This window comes from Gracilinanus agilis, chromosome 3 (assembly GCF_016433145.1).
Source record: "Gracilinanus agilis isolate LMUSP501 chromosome 3, AgileGrace, whole genome shotgun sequence".
NCBI lineage: Eukaryota > Metazoa > Chordata > Mammalia > Didelphimorphia > Didelphidae > Gracilinanus > Gracilinanus agilis.
The window spans coordinates 267607447-267625843 of NC_058132.1; the positions used below are offsets into that span (position 1 = coordinate 267607447).

Sequence of the window (18397 nt, forward strand, 5' to 3'; positions counted from 1 at the left end):
AAATTCAAATATGAAACAGAAAACACATAATTAAAATTATGGTTATATTCTCTCACAGGGGATAGTAGCAAGAATAATGACAGAAATGAAACTTTCTATTTTGGAAAGCTTGGGAGGAAGGGAGTAGAATGAGAACAGTGGAGGAGTCTCACAGACATTCTATTCAACTCTGTGCTTTCCAACAAATTATATCTTAACTTTTGTAGTTTTCAATTACCAGCTGACAAACAGGACAAACTGCACTAGTGAAAAAGGAAATTAAATGAAGCTCAAGTAAATGTTTTCTTATTTTCTTTTGAACTAATAATTGAATGGCTATTTAAATGTAAACATCTGTTTATATACCATAGTGTAGTGATGGGCAAACTATTCCCCGTGGGCCAGATCCACAGTTTGCCTATCACTGCCATAAGCAATTCCTAATCACTACATCTGGATATGAGGGCGTAATGATTGGGGAATTGCTTAATGCAGTGATGGGAAAACTATGGCCTGGATCTGGCCCATGGGGAATAGTTTGTCCATCACTGCCATAGTGAATAACAGATGAGAAAGACACACAAAGAGGCATTAACTGTATGTATGCATAATTTGATATATGTCAGAGGAAAGACTCAAAGAAAACACTGATAGGAAAAGAAATGATTTAAAGTATTTTAAAACAAGCAGATAAATTTACTTTATCAAAACATATGATCACTGGGATGAATTCTGTAATGAGATAAGGAAGGCAAAATGTGAGAAACTCCAGCTGAATTACCATGATACTTTATACCAGTGATTCCCAAAGTGGGTGCCACCACCCCCTGGTGGATGCTGCAGCGATCCAGGGGAGTGGTGATGGCCACAGGTGCATTTATCTTTCCTACTAATTGCTATTAAAATTTAAAGCTAAGTAATATTTTTTCTGGAAAGGGGGCGGTAGGCCAAAAAAGTTTGGGAACCACTACTTTATACAATGGTTTTTCAATATGACTTGGTGGTAGGATTTACTGTGTATTTATAGTGATTCATGGGATCTACTTTGGGGTCTATCATTGTTTTGGGGCATCAGGTGATTGTTGTTAGAATGTTTAACTATGAACATGAGCACTGTTAGTATTGCTGCTCTCTCCCCTTCTCTACCTTTTGTACCATAGCTAATGCTGGATGAGTGGAAGGCAGAGAAGGATTTAAAAATAACTGAGTGCAGGGGGTAAGGATAGCATCTAATTTTATGTTTTACAAGATGCTTAAAGTATTGTTGGTTTTTACCAAATATTTACTAATTACTACTTGTAAGAACAGAATTCTCTTTTTTTTTGTGTGTGTGTGTGTGTTTTGTTTTTTAACCCTTAACTTCTGTGTATTGGTTCCTCACTGGAAGAGTGGTAAGGGCGAGGCAATGGGGGTCAAGTGACTTGCCCAGGGTCACACAGCTGGGAAGTGTCTGAGGCCGGATTTGAACCTAGGACCTCCCATCTCTAGGCCTGACTCTCAATCCATTAAGCTACCCAGCTGCCCCTTCTCTTCTTGTTTTTGCCTAATTCAATGGTTTCCATATACCTAGAGCTAAGGCCTCCCTCTACAGTTTGCTGGGGAAGGCCCATGGAGGATAAAAAGGCCTGAACTACATGTGTAGAAAGAGTCTCATGTACATGGGTCACATTGAAGTGGATTCCTGTATATCCCTGAACAGTATCCTAGGTATGGGCAAAGAATTTCATTACATTACAGCTTTATGTTATCATTTTTATAAATACACCAGAGACATAAGAAATTCCTGATAAAGGAGTCTAGCAGCTGGTTACATTGTAGTTCTCATACTGCAACTTACTTAGTACATGATAGATTCTATGTTAAAGTGGTAGTGATAGTATAGAACTTTCTTTAAGAGAAAAATTTGGCTCAATATATTGCTATAAAATATTGCTAATATATTAAAAGAACATATTAATTTAGGAACTATACAAACACTAACATTTTCTCTGGTTGATAATCAACCTCTAACTTTGAAGTTTATAAATGGAACCTAGACCAAAGTGCACAGTGGTAGTGCTTCACAAGACTAAGATGGAATTTAAGGAAAACGTATTAGAAAAATTTGATGTACATTTTTTTTAAAGAAGGTTGTAATGTCTGTCCTAAAATATGAGGAGTCCCCAATTGATAAATGGTCAAAGGACAGTGATCAATAGTTAGATGAAGAAATTTCCCAAATCACTAATACTAAGAGAAAAGCAAATTAAAGAAATTCTGAGGTTCCATGTCACAGTTGAATTCCCCTTCTATGTGCAATAATTTAGCCCATTTAATTTTTTCAGGTCTAGTCTCTCTGGAAAGCAATTTAGAATGATAGTCAAAAGGCCAACAATGGTGCATATACTTTGAAACAGAGACATCATTCTTAGGTTTAAACCCCAAAGAGATCAAAGATTGAGGAAAAGGTTCTTAATGCAAAGAAATATTTATATAGTAGCTCTCTTTCAAATGGCAAAGAACTAGAAACTAAAGGGTTGCCCATCAATTAGGGAATAGATGAACAAATCATGGCATAATATAATATAATATAATATAATATAATATAATATAATATAATATAATATAATATAATATAATATAATATAATATAATGTAATGTAATATAATGTAATATAATATAACACAACACAACATAATATAATGTAACATAACGTAACATCATGCATTTGTACTATAAGAAATATTGAGGCAGTTTAAGAGAAACTTTGGAAGACATGTGAATTAGTTTAAGAGTGAAGCGAACAGAACCAAGGAGAACAACTTATGCTACAACAATAACACTGTAAAAACCATGATTGCAAAGAATCCATGATGAATACTGCTACCTATCTGTAGTCTAAGAAATTATGGACAAATTATGCAGGCTGAGACATAAATTTCTGGACATAAGAAATATGGGAATTTGTTTTACAAATTACTTACAATTATTTTACAATTTATTTGTTACAAACATTTTGTTCTTGTTGCTTTTCTTATTTTAATTCTCTTTCCTCCCTGCCCTCAGTGTGAGAGGGAAAAGTGGGGAAAAATTGCTTGAAAATAAAAAAAATTTAAGTATCAGATAGAAATAGTATCACAATTCATAACCAAAATTGTAGGCCTTAAAAAGATATTTATATTAAGACAATACAAATGCCTTTTCTCTCATATTGTGAAATGGTGGTGTCTTCCCTAATAACAGTTTACCTGGGAATCTTTGTCACATTAAAAAAAAGAAGGGTCGCCTAAGGTAGAAATGGGTAAAGAAAAATTATTGTGCTCAAGTTTTGATAAAAGTTACTTCAAAATAAAAAAAATTGATGGTTTTCTTTGTATATCTCATGTCAATTAAAGAACGGGTTCATACCATACCTATAAGCTCCTTGTTACGAACATCTAATGCCATATTCCTCAGAGCAGTTGCCACAGAAGACACAACTCTATCATTGTCCATTCTCAGAAGTTCTACAAGAATAGGAAGACCTTTTTCTTTTCGGACAGCAGCTCGGATATATGCAGCAAACTATTAAATGAAATAAATACTTTATGTAGCATAGAACAGAAACTTTACTTTTAATTATATTACAGTGGTCTAAGGGTTACCTTAAGTCCATAGATTAAATGTCCTATATTATATTTAGACCAATGATGGACAAACTTTTTAAAGAGGGGGCCAAAGGAAAGGAAATGCTCATCTTTCAGTCTGTTTCTAAGGCAACTCTTTCGAAGTTTCATTGTAGTGTATCCTACTCATTGTATTCGTCAGGTTAGGAATAATGTTGCAAGGGGGGAATATAATATTTCAGGGGGCTGCATCTGGCCCAGGCTGTAGTTTGCCCATCACTGGTTTAGAAGAATCAAGCTATAAGTTACTAAAGAATAGAAATTTCAGTTTTGGAAAGTCAAAAATGGCTAAAAAGAAAAAAACAAATTCCTGCCTCTGAGTCTGGAAATGTCAAACAATGATTTATTAAATATTTTTTACAGGGAAGTAAACAAACAAACCTTAATGAATACCTCAAATGACAGACTAAGGCTATCAGGGCTGGAAGGAGCCTAAATCTCATTTCTGTTGACTATATAAATATAAACATAATGAAGGAGACATTATGAGGTAATTTTGCAGATAGGTAATATGCCAGGTGCAGGGACATAAGACAGAAATAGATAAAATAAGATGCATATACTATAGGAGGCCATGTTGACAAGTAACTTGTATATTCTTTGTGACTATGTCTGTATTTCCATTATCTTGTGGATAATGAATGAGGAAACCCAAAACTTATGAGGCCATAGAAAATAATAGCTCTGCACTACAAGATTATATTAAAAAACAACAACAACAACAACAAAACAACCCTTACCTTCTGTCTTAGCATCAATTCTAAGATAGAAGAGTAATAGGGGTTAGGCATTTGGGTTCAGGTGACTTGCCTAGGGTGATGCAGGTAGAAGTAGCTGAGGCCAGATTTGACCCCAGGACCTCCAAACTCCAGGCCTGGCACTCTATCCACTGTGCTTTCTAGCTGCCTTGAGATTATCTTTAATAAAACCATAACATTATTTCAAGTAGGTCTCAACCAAGTTTCACTTTTCTTCCCACTGAATAGTCATCAGATCATTAAGGAGAACTTGTATAACCTTCTTATCCCCCCTGACCTCCAGTTCTGGAACCAGGATCAAATCAATTCTGCTACTGTTCTTGGGAGGAATGTGTGAATATGTGGGACTCTTTTGGTTCTTTTCCTCATCCTTGAGGAACCAAAGTAGCCTTTACTTGTCACTATTCCCCTAACTACACTATCTCTATGTAACCTCTTTGAAGTCAAGGATTGTGTTTTTTAATTTGAATTCTTGGTATGCAGCATAATGCTTGTCATATAATAAGTGCTTAACACGTTTTCATTCACTCATAAATTCATACTTTGGTGTGAAAATGAAAAAAAAAAAGAAGTTTATAAATGCCTTCCCCATTTGATATTACTTAAACAATTTCTAAGCCTTTCATTTTGTCACTAAAGACAGACTATCTATTGCAATTATTTGGCTGCTAAACAGACCAAAAAAGGAAGTGATCATAAAAACAAAAACTAACAGAGCAGAAAGGGATCTTTGACTATTTGTTCACTTAAAACAAACAAACTTTGAAATTCTGTATAAATTAGCTAACAGGCAGAGTTAATAAAATGTTACTGTTACATTTACAGTGTTACATCCACACTACTGTTAGGATAGTTAAGCTGTATGGAAATAGGGTTCCTGGTTTTTCTTTACTATCCTCTTAACTTTAACCCTTTTAATTGTTTACTTTTATGAAAACTGAATAACATTTGTGTTAAAAAATAAGAACCAAAACGTCTATCATCTGATCCTGGCAGAAGTAGGTGATATGAGGTAATGGACAGACAGATCTGTCTCGGGAATCAGAAGACTTGAATGTGAATTGTGGTTCTGCTACTTTATACAACCTTTTTGAACTTAAGTTGTTATTCGAATGGAGCTCAGTTTCCTCTTCTGTAAAATAAGAGAGTTGGATGGACAATACAATCTTTCAGGACCACTTTTACTGTGCTCTTATGAAAATTCATCAAGTTTACCAAAGTTTAAAAAATTTTATGTATGAATTTATTATCGGTCTCCCAATCAACACAATGGAAACCTGTGCACATTATATCATCAATGGACTAAAAAATGCTTATTGAATTGGTATCTACAAATATACAATAAACAACTGCTTCATGATGAGACAGAACTGCTTAGTCTCCTAGTATCCTTCAATAGTCTTTGATATAATATCTGTGATTATGGTTATCTGATTTAAAAAAGAGGTGCATATAATCTTTGGCTTTTACTATGTAAAATAAAAAAATGATCAAAACATGTTTACATTTTAATCTTTTTTTTTTTTTTTTAAATTTTTAAACCCTTAACTTCTGTGTATTGGCTTCTAGGTGGAAGAGTGGTAAGGGTGGGCAATGGGGGTCAAGTGACTTGCCCAGGCACACAGCTGGGAAGTGTCTGAGGCCAGATTTGAACCTAGGACCTTCTGTCTCTAGGCCTGACTCTCAATCCACTGAGCTACCCAGTTGGTCCCTACATGTTTACATTTTAAATCAGCTTGCTGTCTAATATTCTCTTGCTAAGTAGTTCTACAAATTAAATTATATACAAATCAAATTTATTAATTGTATTTATCATTTTCAAAAGTATTCAGTTAAAAATAGGATTCCATACACTTCAGATCAATTGAAGCTGCAAAAGATTTGAAGATTTCCCTGATACTTAGTGAAAGGCAGTTAGTTACCACAATGGCACAATCATAATTGTCCACAGCTACCTGAATGAAACAACCCATATCTGGGACCCACATTTTTTCTCATAGAAGAAATTATTTCATTGGTGTCAAACTTAAATGGAAATGGAGGATACTATTAGCCAAACACAAGAATCTCACAGGTTGTGTAATGTCTTAGTTCTAAGATGTAATCTTATCTGTGTTTTACTGTATTTTTAATTATTTTGTTCAATATTTCCCAGATACATTTTCATCTTGTGGCTGGACTCTGGTATGTTGTGAGTCATATATCAATAATTTGGAATCTATGTTATACCTTCCAGTTGCCTGCAGAGAGATTCTGAAGCGATCCAGCAGAACCTTCTAAAGTAGCTGGGTTGGAGCTTTCTGCTAGAAGGGTTAGGTATGGCTTTACTACGGATGGATGCCATAACATTTCAACACCTTTTGGAGACTTAGAAAATCCAGGTATAGGGCCAACGCCATCCCACTGAAAGAGAAACAAGGTTAATTTGTTGAGTAGGAATGTCACCTGTGTTAATATTTGAGCAACATTTGACCATGTTAAGATTTGATCCATCTCTGATATAATCATATAAATACTATAACAACTACCATTTTCTCCTCAGAAAAAGACAATTTTTTTTGCCCCTCCCAAAATACTTTAGGATTTCATGTCAAATGGAATGCTAACTTGATCCTCTTGCGGAGTCCTCTTTTTCTTCTTCTTCTTTTTCCCCCAACAACTTGGTTCTGAATCTTTGCTGGGAGATTCTTTTCCTAACAAGTCATCCAATTCATTTATTCCTAGCAGCCGTGCCTGTGGTACTTCTAATTCTAATCGATAGGACAGGTTTCTCAATGTGCACACACAGTTCTCCACAGTCTGAAATTTAATACATTTTAGAGTTAGTGCCACCAAAAAGAACAAGTAACTTATAGATAAAGTTAACTTTAACTTTAAAAAGTTTTTCATATCTGAGAATGACAGATTAAATATACAAATACCAATACTTGCAAAATAATTATTTTAAGAGAATGGAAAAATTACTTATTTAGCAAAGTGACATACTTACAGGGCATTCTAGCCCTTGCCTTCTATCTTAGAATTGATAATGTGTCAGATCTAAGGCAGAGAAGCAGTAAGGGCTAGGCATGTGGAGTTAAGTGATTTGCCCAGGGACACACGGATAAGAAGTATCTGAAGTTAAACTTGAATCCAGGAGAGTTGGTCTCCATCCACTAAACCACTTAAGCTGCCCTTCAGGACATTCTTAAAAAAAAGCTGTTGTGTTTTGGAAATTTTGAGATACACAAAAGACTGATACCGATAAGGATATTACAGCCAGATGTATGCTTCTAAAAGCTTGTAAAAGTCCTGAAGGGAAACTGACCAAACAGATCAATGAAAGTGTCAGTTCAGAAGAACACTTCAGTTTCAAGGCTGTTGTGAAAGAATTAGGCACTAAATGACAAACTGAGCCTCATATTACCTTTCTCTACTGAAACCACAAAAGTAATTCTTTTTCATAGAAGTAGTTGTCACTGTCTCTCCTTGATGACAGACACTGCTTCCAGGTTCCCTCTGAGTTCTTGTCCTGTGCTGCCAAAAAGTAATTATCTCCTGCCTTGTTTCTGCTGCAAACATGAACTTGTTGCTGCATATAGGTGCATTTCTATACTCTTAATATTTTTTCTTTCATCTTTTGCTTCTCCATGCACCTTCCTTTCTCAATTACTGCTCCCTCCACAGAAGAGATATTACCTTTTAGAGCCAAGGCATTGACTAAGAGGGAATGAAGGAAAGAAGAGCAGAGAAAGCAGCGAGTCTCACGGTATAGAAGGCAATCAAATGTTGATTTGTTTTGTTTGAGGGTAGGTAGGGGGAAAAAAAAGGAAGATGGCAGTAGATGCTTCTATAAGGGACAGTCACTTTGCCAAGGAAATTTGGGGAAAGGGACAGAAGACCCATGGCTAACCCTAACCCAAAACTTGCACTTGGGTCTTTTTGCTTCTTCATAGTTGCATTTATACTGACACAGGGCCCCTTAGTGTTCATGATGTAGCTTGACTCCATTACTTCCATACCTTGCTGTCATAATCAGAAGTGTTCACACATGCGTGGATCACATATAACAGGGAATCCACCAGGCCTTCACAGGACCTCATTTGTTTCCGTGCTTCTTCACCTGCAGAGCTGAGGTTCCTAAATTGTGGAAAGAGAATGAGATTTCCAAAATTTACAATGTAACTCATTTTATTCATATATAGTTCAAACCTTAATTATATAAGTTAATACAAGGAAGTTAACAATATTTTAATTTTAAAACACAGGCAGTTTTCAGAAGAAATCAAAGCTATTGATAATTACATAAAACAATGCTCTAAATCACTATTGATTAGAAAAATGCAGATTAAAACAACTCTGAAGCACCCCTTCATACTTAGCAGATTGGCTACTATAACAGAAAAGGAAAATAACAAATGTTGGAGGGGATGTGGAAAAATTGGGACACATTAGCACTGCTGAGAGTTGTGAACTAGTCTAGTTGTGAACCAGATGGAGTTCTGGAGAACAATTTGGAACTATACCCAAAAGGCTATACAATTAAGTATAAATATGAAAAAATAATTATGACTGAAATAATAATATAAATTAGTATTTTAATTAAAGCCATGCTGATAGATAAAGTTATTAGACCACGCGCTTGTAAGAATTCAAAACTGCTGCCCTCGCCATTATTGTCTCCTGTCTCCTCCCGAGTCTGCTGGCCAAGAGGCCACTCCCCCCTAACCCAGGAGATTTAAACTCTTCTGTCTGGAGCCGCAGGCGTCCCCACGCCCAAAGAACCGGAAACGGAAACCCGTTGGACCACGGGAAATGTAGTTTGACAATTTCCACATGTCCAAAGAAAATATATATACTTTTAGATAGCATTTCCCAAATTTCACTTTTTACATAAGCAAACCTTATGAATCTACAATAATGCTAATAAGTACGGATTCCAAAAAGATCAAAGAAAAGGGAAAAGGACTCATATGTAGAAAAATATTTGTAGTAGCTCTTTAGGAAATGGCAAAGAATTGGAAATTGAGGGGATGCCCATCCACTGGAATCGCTGAACAAGTTATAGTACATGATTGTGATGGACTGCTATTGTGCTTTAAGAAATGATGATGACGATGGTTCCAGAAAAATGTGGAAAGATTTCTATGAAATGATGCAAAATATGATTAACAGAACAAGGAAAAACATTGTACTCCATAATAGCAATATTCTAAGAGTGCTTAACTGTGAAAGATTTAGCTATCCTGATCAAGAAAATAATCCAGGACAATTTCAAAGGATTCATGATGAAAACTGTTATCTACCTCCAGAGAACTAATGAAATCTGAGTACAGCTTGATGCATATTTTAAAATTCTGTGTGCATGTATATGTATGTGTGTGTGTATTTTCTTTTGCAACATGACTAATATGGAAATCTTTTGCATGACTTCACATGTATTATTGCTATCACATAGCTTGCCTTCCCAAGAAGTTAGAGGGGATGGGTGGGAGGAGAGAATATGAAACTCAAAATTTAAAAAAAAAAAAAAAAAAGGTAATTGGGAAGTATTTAACTAAATCTGTAAAACTGTATTTTGAAAAAGTTAACCATATCAGTTTTCACTCATAATCAATATCATAAGAAAATTAGCTTACTTGTACAATCAATAACAACAGCTCCAAACTTACTTTGAAGTTTTTCTTTAAACAAACTAAGTGATTGTGAAATTCTGGGCAGATAATGGTGTCTTTGTAATTCCTTTTAAAAAATCTAGAAGCTTCTATCTGCCTTAACAGCTCTAACAAAATTCAGGGAAACCTGTCTCATCTCTATAGGGAGCCTAAATGCATCTGCTAGATTAATACCCTTAGTTCTGTTTGTTTTGTTGGTTTTCAGTCTCAATTAGTTCTAAGTCAGCTTCAGGGCTTCTCTTAATAGGGAGTTACTTCCATTCGGCAAACTATAAATTCCCCTATTGCCATTCAAAGGCTGTCTCTTCTTTCTTGGAGAGAAACCCCAGATAGCCCTAAAAGCAATGATATGTATTAAGAAATAGAGCAGGAAAGAAAATCATGGATTCTTTGAGTTGGAAGAGACTTCAATCATCATGAATTTTGTCTACAATATCTTCAAAGACTATTTCTAGTCTGCTTAAATACTTTCAATGACAGGGATCCATTTTTTTTTTTTTAAAGCTATCTCTATTAGCCAGTCTTCCTCAAACTGAGTCAAAATCTGTAACCTTTCCTTTCAATTTAGTTCTGAACTGCATCTAGTTCTGAACTTTGGGAACAAGCAGAATAAGACTTACCTTTCTTCTACATGGCAATCCTTCAAATAATGAAGTTTGCAATATTGCCACAAGCCTTCACAAAATCTTCACCTTTTTCAGGCTAAATATTACTTGTTCCTTCAACTAATATGTCTACATCATTGTTATTCTAGTCTCCTTCTTTGGATGTGTTCTAGCTTATAAATATTCTCTTCAAGATATGGTACCCAGGACTCAAACTGATACTTTATATGTAGTCTGACTTAGCCAATGGATAGGTCTATTGCCTTCTTGATTATGGACACCAAACTTTATTAAGGTAGAATTAGCTATTTTTGTTTTCAGATCACATTGCTGCTTAATTCACAGTAAGCTTGCAGACTCCTTTTTTCCCCATGCCCTGCCTAGGTACACTACTAACTGACTTTTTGAATCCTAGTATAGGAATTTATATTTCTCGTTATTAAATTCCACCTTATTAGCTTTAGGTTTTCACCCAGTCTGCCAAGATTTTTTTTTATTTTGCTGAGAGTAATGTCATTCACAGATCTAATGTGTGCTATGTGTGCACTGATAAAAATGTAGTTAGAATGGATATGGGTGAAATGGACTATACAAACAGAGAAGCTTCCCAGGGGATAACAAAGCTTTCCATGGGAAGAAATATGGTTCTAGAGGATTGGTAAGTCTGGCTGACGATCAGCAAAACTTTGTAAAATTTGATTTGAAGGAAATGATAGCTATTTATCTCATGGAGGATCAGGAACTGATTTGTATTTCAATCTAAATAATGGGCCATACTCTGAAGATCAAAAGAAGATCTATAAAATATTATCTAATTTCTCTAATTTGCTTACTTTTTAACCACTCTGTGTTCTCCACTGTATCCTGGATATTCACAGTGGTTTATCTGTAATAAGGAAATAAAATTTCTGAAGAAAAGTTATTTCTTTTCTAAATATGTAAGTTTAGTTCATACCTCAAAAGGGAAAAGGGCTTAAAAGTCTTTCTTCTAAATTTCTTCTTGGATGAAAGCTGTTATGGCAAAGATTAGGTGAGCATAAACTTAGAGCATCAATGTTAACAGAATACTTCACTATATACACAGGAGCAAAACTTTCCTTTAAAAAAATTAAACCCTAGATATTTAATGTAACTCTGGAAAGAACTGTTTAGGTTGGTTTTCATGGAAAAAGAAACAGAATCTCCTTTAAAATATTTGTATTTGTTAACACAATTTCAAAAGGACTTAGAATAAATCATATATCTCTACCTTGCCCACCTCAAACACCTAGTAAGTGACAGGGTTTGAAATTACAGTTTCTCTTGATTCAAACTCTAATATTCTTTCCAATATACCATGTTAACTTTGACTTTTATGTTTGGTGTAGACTCATGATTTTATCAGTTTGGGGGCCTCCATGTGTGAAAATTCCCTCCATTCATTCAGATTGGCTATTCATCTCTAACTAAAAATGTTAGAAAGTTGCTTGGAGTCTTAAGAGTCTAAGTGAAGTCCCTAGTCATAATACTAGTGAGAAAGGCTGGACTAGAATCGAAGTCCTCATCCCTTTAAGGTCAGCCCTCTATTCATTACTTCATGCTATCTCTTTGTCTCTGAATATATGTATATTCCAAATTCCAAAATATTCCTTATAACTTATAACCACTGTTAAGTAATTGTAATATATATTTAATAATAATAAGTAATTGTGAGATATATATGTATATGTGTGTGCATGTATATATATATATATATATATATATATATAAAAATAAATTACTTAACAGTGTATTTATATCATGATTACTTAACAGTGATTTTAAGTTATAAGGAATATTTTAGAATTTGGGAAGCAATTTGAGACTAAAAGTAATAAAAATTCCTTCAAAGAATTAATGGTTTATTAATAGTTTCTTCTGTGTTGGTCCTCTCGACACTTTTCTAACACGAAAATAAAATATATTAGTTTGATTTCAATAATAGAAAAGGGGAATCAAAAACCCTTATTAATATATAATAAAGTAAATTATCTAAGAGATGAACATATGATGTTACTACAATGTGAAGTAAATGATCAACAAGTAATCAGGAACTTACCTCAGACAACCAGTAGTGTTACGTAGAACCAGTGAAGTCTGAAATTTGATTTTATGATCTTCGTCAAAGGAAGAATTATTCCACCCAGAATGTGGAACTATCACAGTGTTTGTTAAAGTTGATAGAGCATCTCGAATGATTGTCATCTTTACTGCATCACATGAAGACAAGTTCCAGAGAACTCCTAAAAAAGAGAATTGCATTAAAAACATTTAAACACCATTTTTTAGAAGTCTTTGTGGCTTAAGAATTAAAATGTATAAAATAAATGGTAGCATTAATGGGCATACTGAACCAATCTGTCCCATGTGTAGTTCACAGTTTGACTTGGAGGCTAACTGGGTTCTCTATAATTGTTTTATTGAGTACATATGAATGATTCATGATATTTTATAAAAGCATGATGAACATTCTTTTAAACAGTAGTAAGACTTTACACATTTATAAGTCAAAGTTTTAGTGGCTACTGCAATACAAATTAGTCACTGTAATTTCACTTAAAGGTCTTTCAAAGCACTGGAAGCCTTCAACAGGTCAGAATATTGCTATTCATATTCATCAAATAGACTACACTACCACAAGGTGAAGAAACAGAACTGAATAGTCAGTCAATTTATTAGAGGCTTTGAAATATGAATCACTGAATTCTTTGCAAAGGGAAAAGTCTTTAAGGAGCTGTCTGGGTCATTTTAAGGCATAGAGAGAAAATCCTATTTCTAATTCACTAAGCAAAGATGAAAGACTATTAATTAGATAAGAAAGGAAATTGGAATCCTTTTTTTTTCTGAAAAAAGCACAATCTAAAATAAATCAGGATACAGCCAAGAAAAGGTAAAAATAGCTTTTTATTCATTTCAGAAATCATGTCCTGTAACTAGGAAAGATAAGAGTCTCATTTATACAATTATCCCTTGACATGCAAAAGATAGTTTTTAAAAATCACATACAAATCTAAATTTCACATAAAAATATTATTTTCTATGAACTTCTAATGAATACTCTGATTTCTATTATAAAAATATGTATTCTTGTTTTTAAAAAATTAAGAATTAGTGGAATAAGGTAAGTGATGTTCATAAAGCAAGGAAGAGTGAAATCATAACAAGGGACTAACTAAGGGATCTAGCTTCTGTCTTGAACTAAAAAGTAGCCAAGAGAAAGTCAGAAAGACATTTAAAGAAGAGACAAGACCTTCTTGCTACATGGTAAAAGAGAATTAAAAACACTACTATTAGAGTGGCATTTATATGTGTTTGCGCTCTCTCTCTCTCTCTCTCTCTCTCTCTCTCTCTTTAGATGTGAACAGTTCAAACTTGTTAATGCAATGAAGGGAGACTGAAGGTGTTATAAGGAAAGAGAGCATATGAGCAGGATCTGGAAAAGATACAGAGGCAGGAAAGGTTCTGGAATTCTGCAGAAGTGACTGAGCTGTTTCTAACAGTCAGTTAAGCCTAGAGGCTGAGAGTCTTGTCTTGTCTCCCTGGGGTGGATCTAGAGAGATTGGTCTCTCTCCTGTGGCTTTCTTTCTGTTATATCTTCTCTTCATAACTGTACCTGGTTATCCTGTTTCCTGCTGGATGAACTAATACATCTACAGAGCTTAAACAATCTGAGACATCTGTCCATGAGAACCTCTCCCTGTGCCCTGTTCTGTTTCTTCCAAACTCAATACCTTTGTTGCCAACAAAGGGCGGGATTTGGTTAGAGGAATTTATTTATATTAGGGACTAGGATTTCAGGTAGATAGTGTAGTTCAATCTCTGAAGGCTTCCTGTTAGGGAACAAGTGTAGATATGTTGGGGAGGGTTAGGTAGTGAATATTAGATAAAGTTATCCAAATTCCCTACCTTTTCCTACCTTCCCTTACTTTAATAAACCAAACCTTCCCTGTGTTTGTTACCTCTGCCTGGACTGGATCTGTTAGCCTGTCACCTATAACCTGTTGGCCTTCCCAAAACTCTGTTATCTTCTGTTACTAGCCCTAAGTAACCATTTAGACCTATTCCTTGAACCTACCAATATCCCATTCATACTACTCTGGTATTTCAGTTACTTATTTCAAAGGCAAATGAGAAGACAGTTTTGATTAAGTAGCATAAGTTACTGGGTTACTCAAGATAATAGCATATGGGTAAATATATGTATTATTTGTTTTTCTTCCACAAATATTTGCTAATATAAGATTTTAATTAAAGCAAACCTCAAAATCTCAAAATCATTTCTAATATATAAACTTGGTGACAACAGAATTTGGTGTTAGTTGCTAAACAAAGAAAATTCCCAAAAACCCTTTTATAATACTGGGATCCTTTGCTGGAATTGGTACATTTTAACACAACAATCAGCACTGCTTTATTTTACCTACGGATCACAAAGTTAAAAAATGGACTGTATATATTTTAACAAAATTAAAGAACAGGAAAACAAGTCTGTTTTTTTGATGTAGGAATGAGACGACTGGACTTAAAATATCAGAAGTCCTACATTCCCCCTTATCACTTCCTACCTATCTTTTAAAGTCCAACATACCCTCCTAATTATCCTAGCTGGTAATGATCTCCATACCTCAAAAGCATTCTGCTTTGTAATCTACAAACACACTAACCATATTTTATGACATGATAAAACCTCCTTTAGTAGTCTACAAACTGGTTAGATCAGTATCATAAAAGAAATGATGAGAAAATGGTTCAGGTGAATACAGTTTTGGCAACTTAACCCTAATGCATCCAAGTAAGACATTAATGCTAAAAAGTAGAAAAGGCAGAGATGACTGTATCAACATTAACTTCAAGTTTAACTGAAAGTCACCTCAATGAAGAGGGGGGGAAAATTACTGAAACCATTTCAGCCAGAAAATAACATGATTTCTTTTCCAAGTGTAAGCCAAGGGCAACACTAGATTAAAGTAAATAATAATTTGTAAACCACTAAAAAGCAAGAAGATGAAAAATGGGAACTGCCTAATAAGAAGGTAAAAAGCAGTGGGAGATGGCAACAAGTCTATAGAAAGGTCAGTCTAAAACCTAACAAAGACACATTGTCCCCCAAGCATTCATAGATGGAAGTTGGCAGCAAAACAGATAAATGGAAAATGAAAAAGATGTCTTAAATCTATAATAATCTACATTGTTAAATATAATGATAGCAAAACCACCAACTTTACATGTGAAATGGCCCCTAAGAAGACTGAATAGACCAGACAAATATACACAAAGGAAATCAGTGAAGAAGTTGAGACTGCTTTATAACATATATCAGGGAGAAGATAAAAAAGAATGGGAAAAAAGTCCTGGATAGAATTACTCTCTAAAAAAGGAAAGTGAAAGACTATCAATAAGTACAGAACCATATGTCCAAATTCATATAATAGTGCTCTAGGCCCATATAAAAAGGATATATAATTAAAAATTGGGAATAGGCAAATTCAAATGGTTTCAATCAGGTGGCCCCAACTTCATAGTCACACAACTGACTAAAAGGTCCAAAGCTCCTCTTTTATTTTGCTCATGTTTCTTTGATGGCATTATCTTGCTTCAACTATCTAATTCCTTAAAATGATTATGCCCTCTACTCCCCTCCCCACACCCTTTTGAGTGATTCACAATTTCAATTCTTTATATGTTACAGGAAGTGATCAGTAAGCGAGTCATTTTTTGTTTCAAAGTTCTTTTCTTCACTCTCAATTCACTATATGAGGTTATCAACAATACTGACTTAGTGAAGATAATGATCCATTCAGATCTACATTAAACACTGTCTTGTCAACATATTCTACCAGTAGCTATAGGAGGAGCTAATAAAATTTGTATAACTCATGTATGATTTTTAGTTTTAAGAAAGAAGCTACATGTCTTATGTAGTGCTCACCATGTCCGGTGTTTTCAAATTTATTTTCTGAAAAAATGATGATGAGTAAGAGTGAAACTTCTGTGGAGTCTACAAATCTTTTGGAGAGAAACTTAGGATTTTACTGTGGATTTAAAAAAAAAAAAAAAGCCTCACCTCCCTTTGTCTCCTCACCCAAAGGAAAAGGTTCCAACTAAGGCCAAGGATAGGAGAGGAAGACTATAATTTGTGGTGAAGTAACTAACAGGTCAAAATCTAATCCAAGAAAAGAAAGGTTGCCACAGAATCCTGGGTTGGATGCTAATACTATCATCCAATATTTTGCATGGCACAGTAAGCACTATATACTATGTAACCTTCACGAGAACAGGGGATTTGTATTAACCCAAATCTTTCTAAACCCCTCAATTGCCTAGCATGTTTGGACATAGTAATTGACATTCAGTTAATCATAAATGTTAATCGAATGTCAACCAATAATGAAAGAATGAAAAAGCATTTATTAAGAACTTAGGTACAAAACACTGTGCTGAATTCTGGGGAAATAAGCCCATATTCATAAAAGAGTTTATATTCTAATGAGAGGAGAAAATACATAAACTTCTCAACTTCAAAGTCAGATGGTCCTTAAGATATAGGGGCAAAGCAGATGCTCAATAAATTTTAGCACTAAAATCCTATTACTTTCTTAGGTAAAGTCATTTGTCATGACCAAAGATTTCAGTTGCAAGAATTATCTTTTTTGCATTAGCAGTAGCTGCAGCTGTCTTACCTGCAGAAGCAGTTGCTAGGGCACATCTTCACAGGATTTATTTCCCAAAACATGGAGATGAGGGCTGTGCTATAACAAAACTCAGGTGTTGACATTGGGGATTTTGAGTTTACTTGCCAGGTGCTATGTCAGCAGTAGGTGGTAATGGGTGACAAGCCGATGTTTTCCCTTTTTCAATGATTTCTCTCCTTAGAAATAACCTCAGGCCCCAGAGGGGAAGCAAGACAGGTAATCTGGAGGTCACTGCTATTCCCAAAACTCTTGAATTCAGGGGTCCTGAGCTATCCCTGTATATCAAAGTTTCAGGAGAGGTGGTGGTGGAGGTGCTGATACTTGCCACTTCCTCTCTCTCCCATAGAATAACTTCCTGTGGAGTTCCCAGGGGTGGAGCCAAGATGGCAGAGTAATTCTCAGTAGCTTTTTGCTACCATGAGAATCCTCTCCAAACATGATTAAAATATCACCCCAAAACAAATATAGGAGTGAAAGAACCAACAAGAAGACAGAGTAAAACAAGTTTCAAGAAAAGAATGACCAAAAGGTAGGCAAAGAACATCTGGGGCATTGGGCTGAGAGGAGAATAGACCCAGCAATAAATAAGCTGTAGTGAGGAAGTAAGGACACCCTCTCCCCATGCATCTGATTTCCAAGGTTCAGGAATGCCAGACCCTGACAGGGCAAAAAGAGGGACAAGCTAATCTATAACCCTTGAAATTTCAAACCTGTGGAGAAGTCCAGAGCCCCAGCCAAGGGAATTCTAGTCTAGGCTTGAGATAAGGACTTAGTTCACACTTTGGGGTGGTAGATAGTGCTGATATTTTTGCCAAAAGCTCAGGGCAGACAAAAAAAAAAAAAAAAAAAAAAAAGACAATGAGGGTGTGCCTGATTGAATCAAATACACCCCCCTAATCTAATCAAGATCAGTGAGATAAAAAGCTTATACCTGAGCCTGAGGCAAGTCTTTAAGCTATCAGCATCTCAAGGGTTAACTCAATCAGCAGAGGAAAGGGGCTCTCAGAGCTCAAAGCCCTCAGACCATCACATCATTCCCAAAAGCT

General features: G+C 35.0%; 1 protein-coding gene across 2 annotated transcripts in view; it reads right to left on the reverse strand.

Annotated features, from left to right (window-relative positions):
• PKP4 (plakophilin 4) overlaps nt 1-18397 on the reverse strand; it is a 263445-nt gene that overhangs the window by 13394 nt on the left and 231654 nt on the right. For both annotated transcript variants that reach the window (XM_044669853.1, XM_044669854.1), the window contains 5 exons: nt 12719-12902; nt 8384-8501; nt 6990-7181; nt 6612-6785; nt 3373-3523 (listed from right to left, as the gene is read on the reverse strand). In XM_044669853.1, the coding sequence (XP_044525788.1) occupies nt 3373-3523; nt 6612-6785; nt 6990-7181; nt 8384-8501; nt 12719-12902 (819 nt within the window). The remainder of the gene's footprint in view (nt 1-3372; nt 3524-6611; nt 6786-6989; nt 7182-8383; nt 8502-12718; nt 12903-18397) is intronic.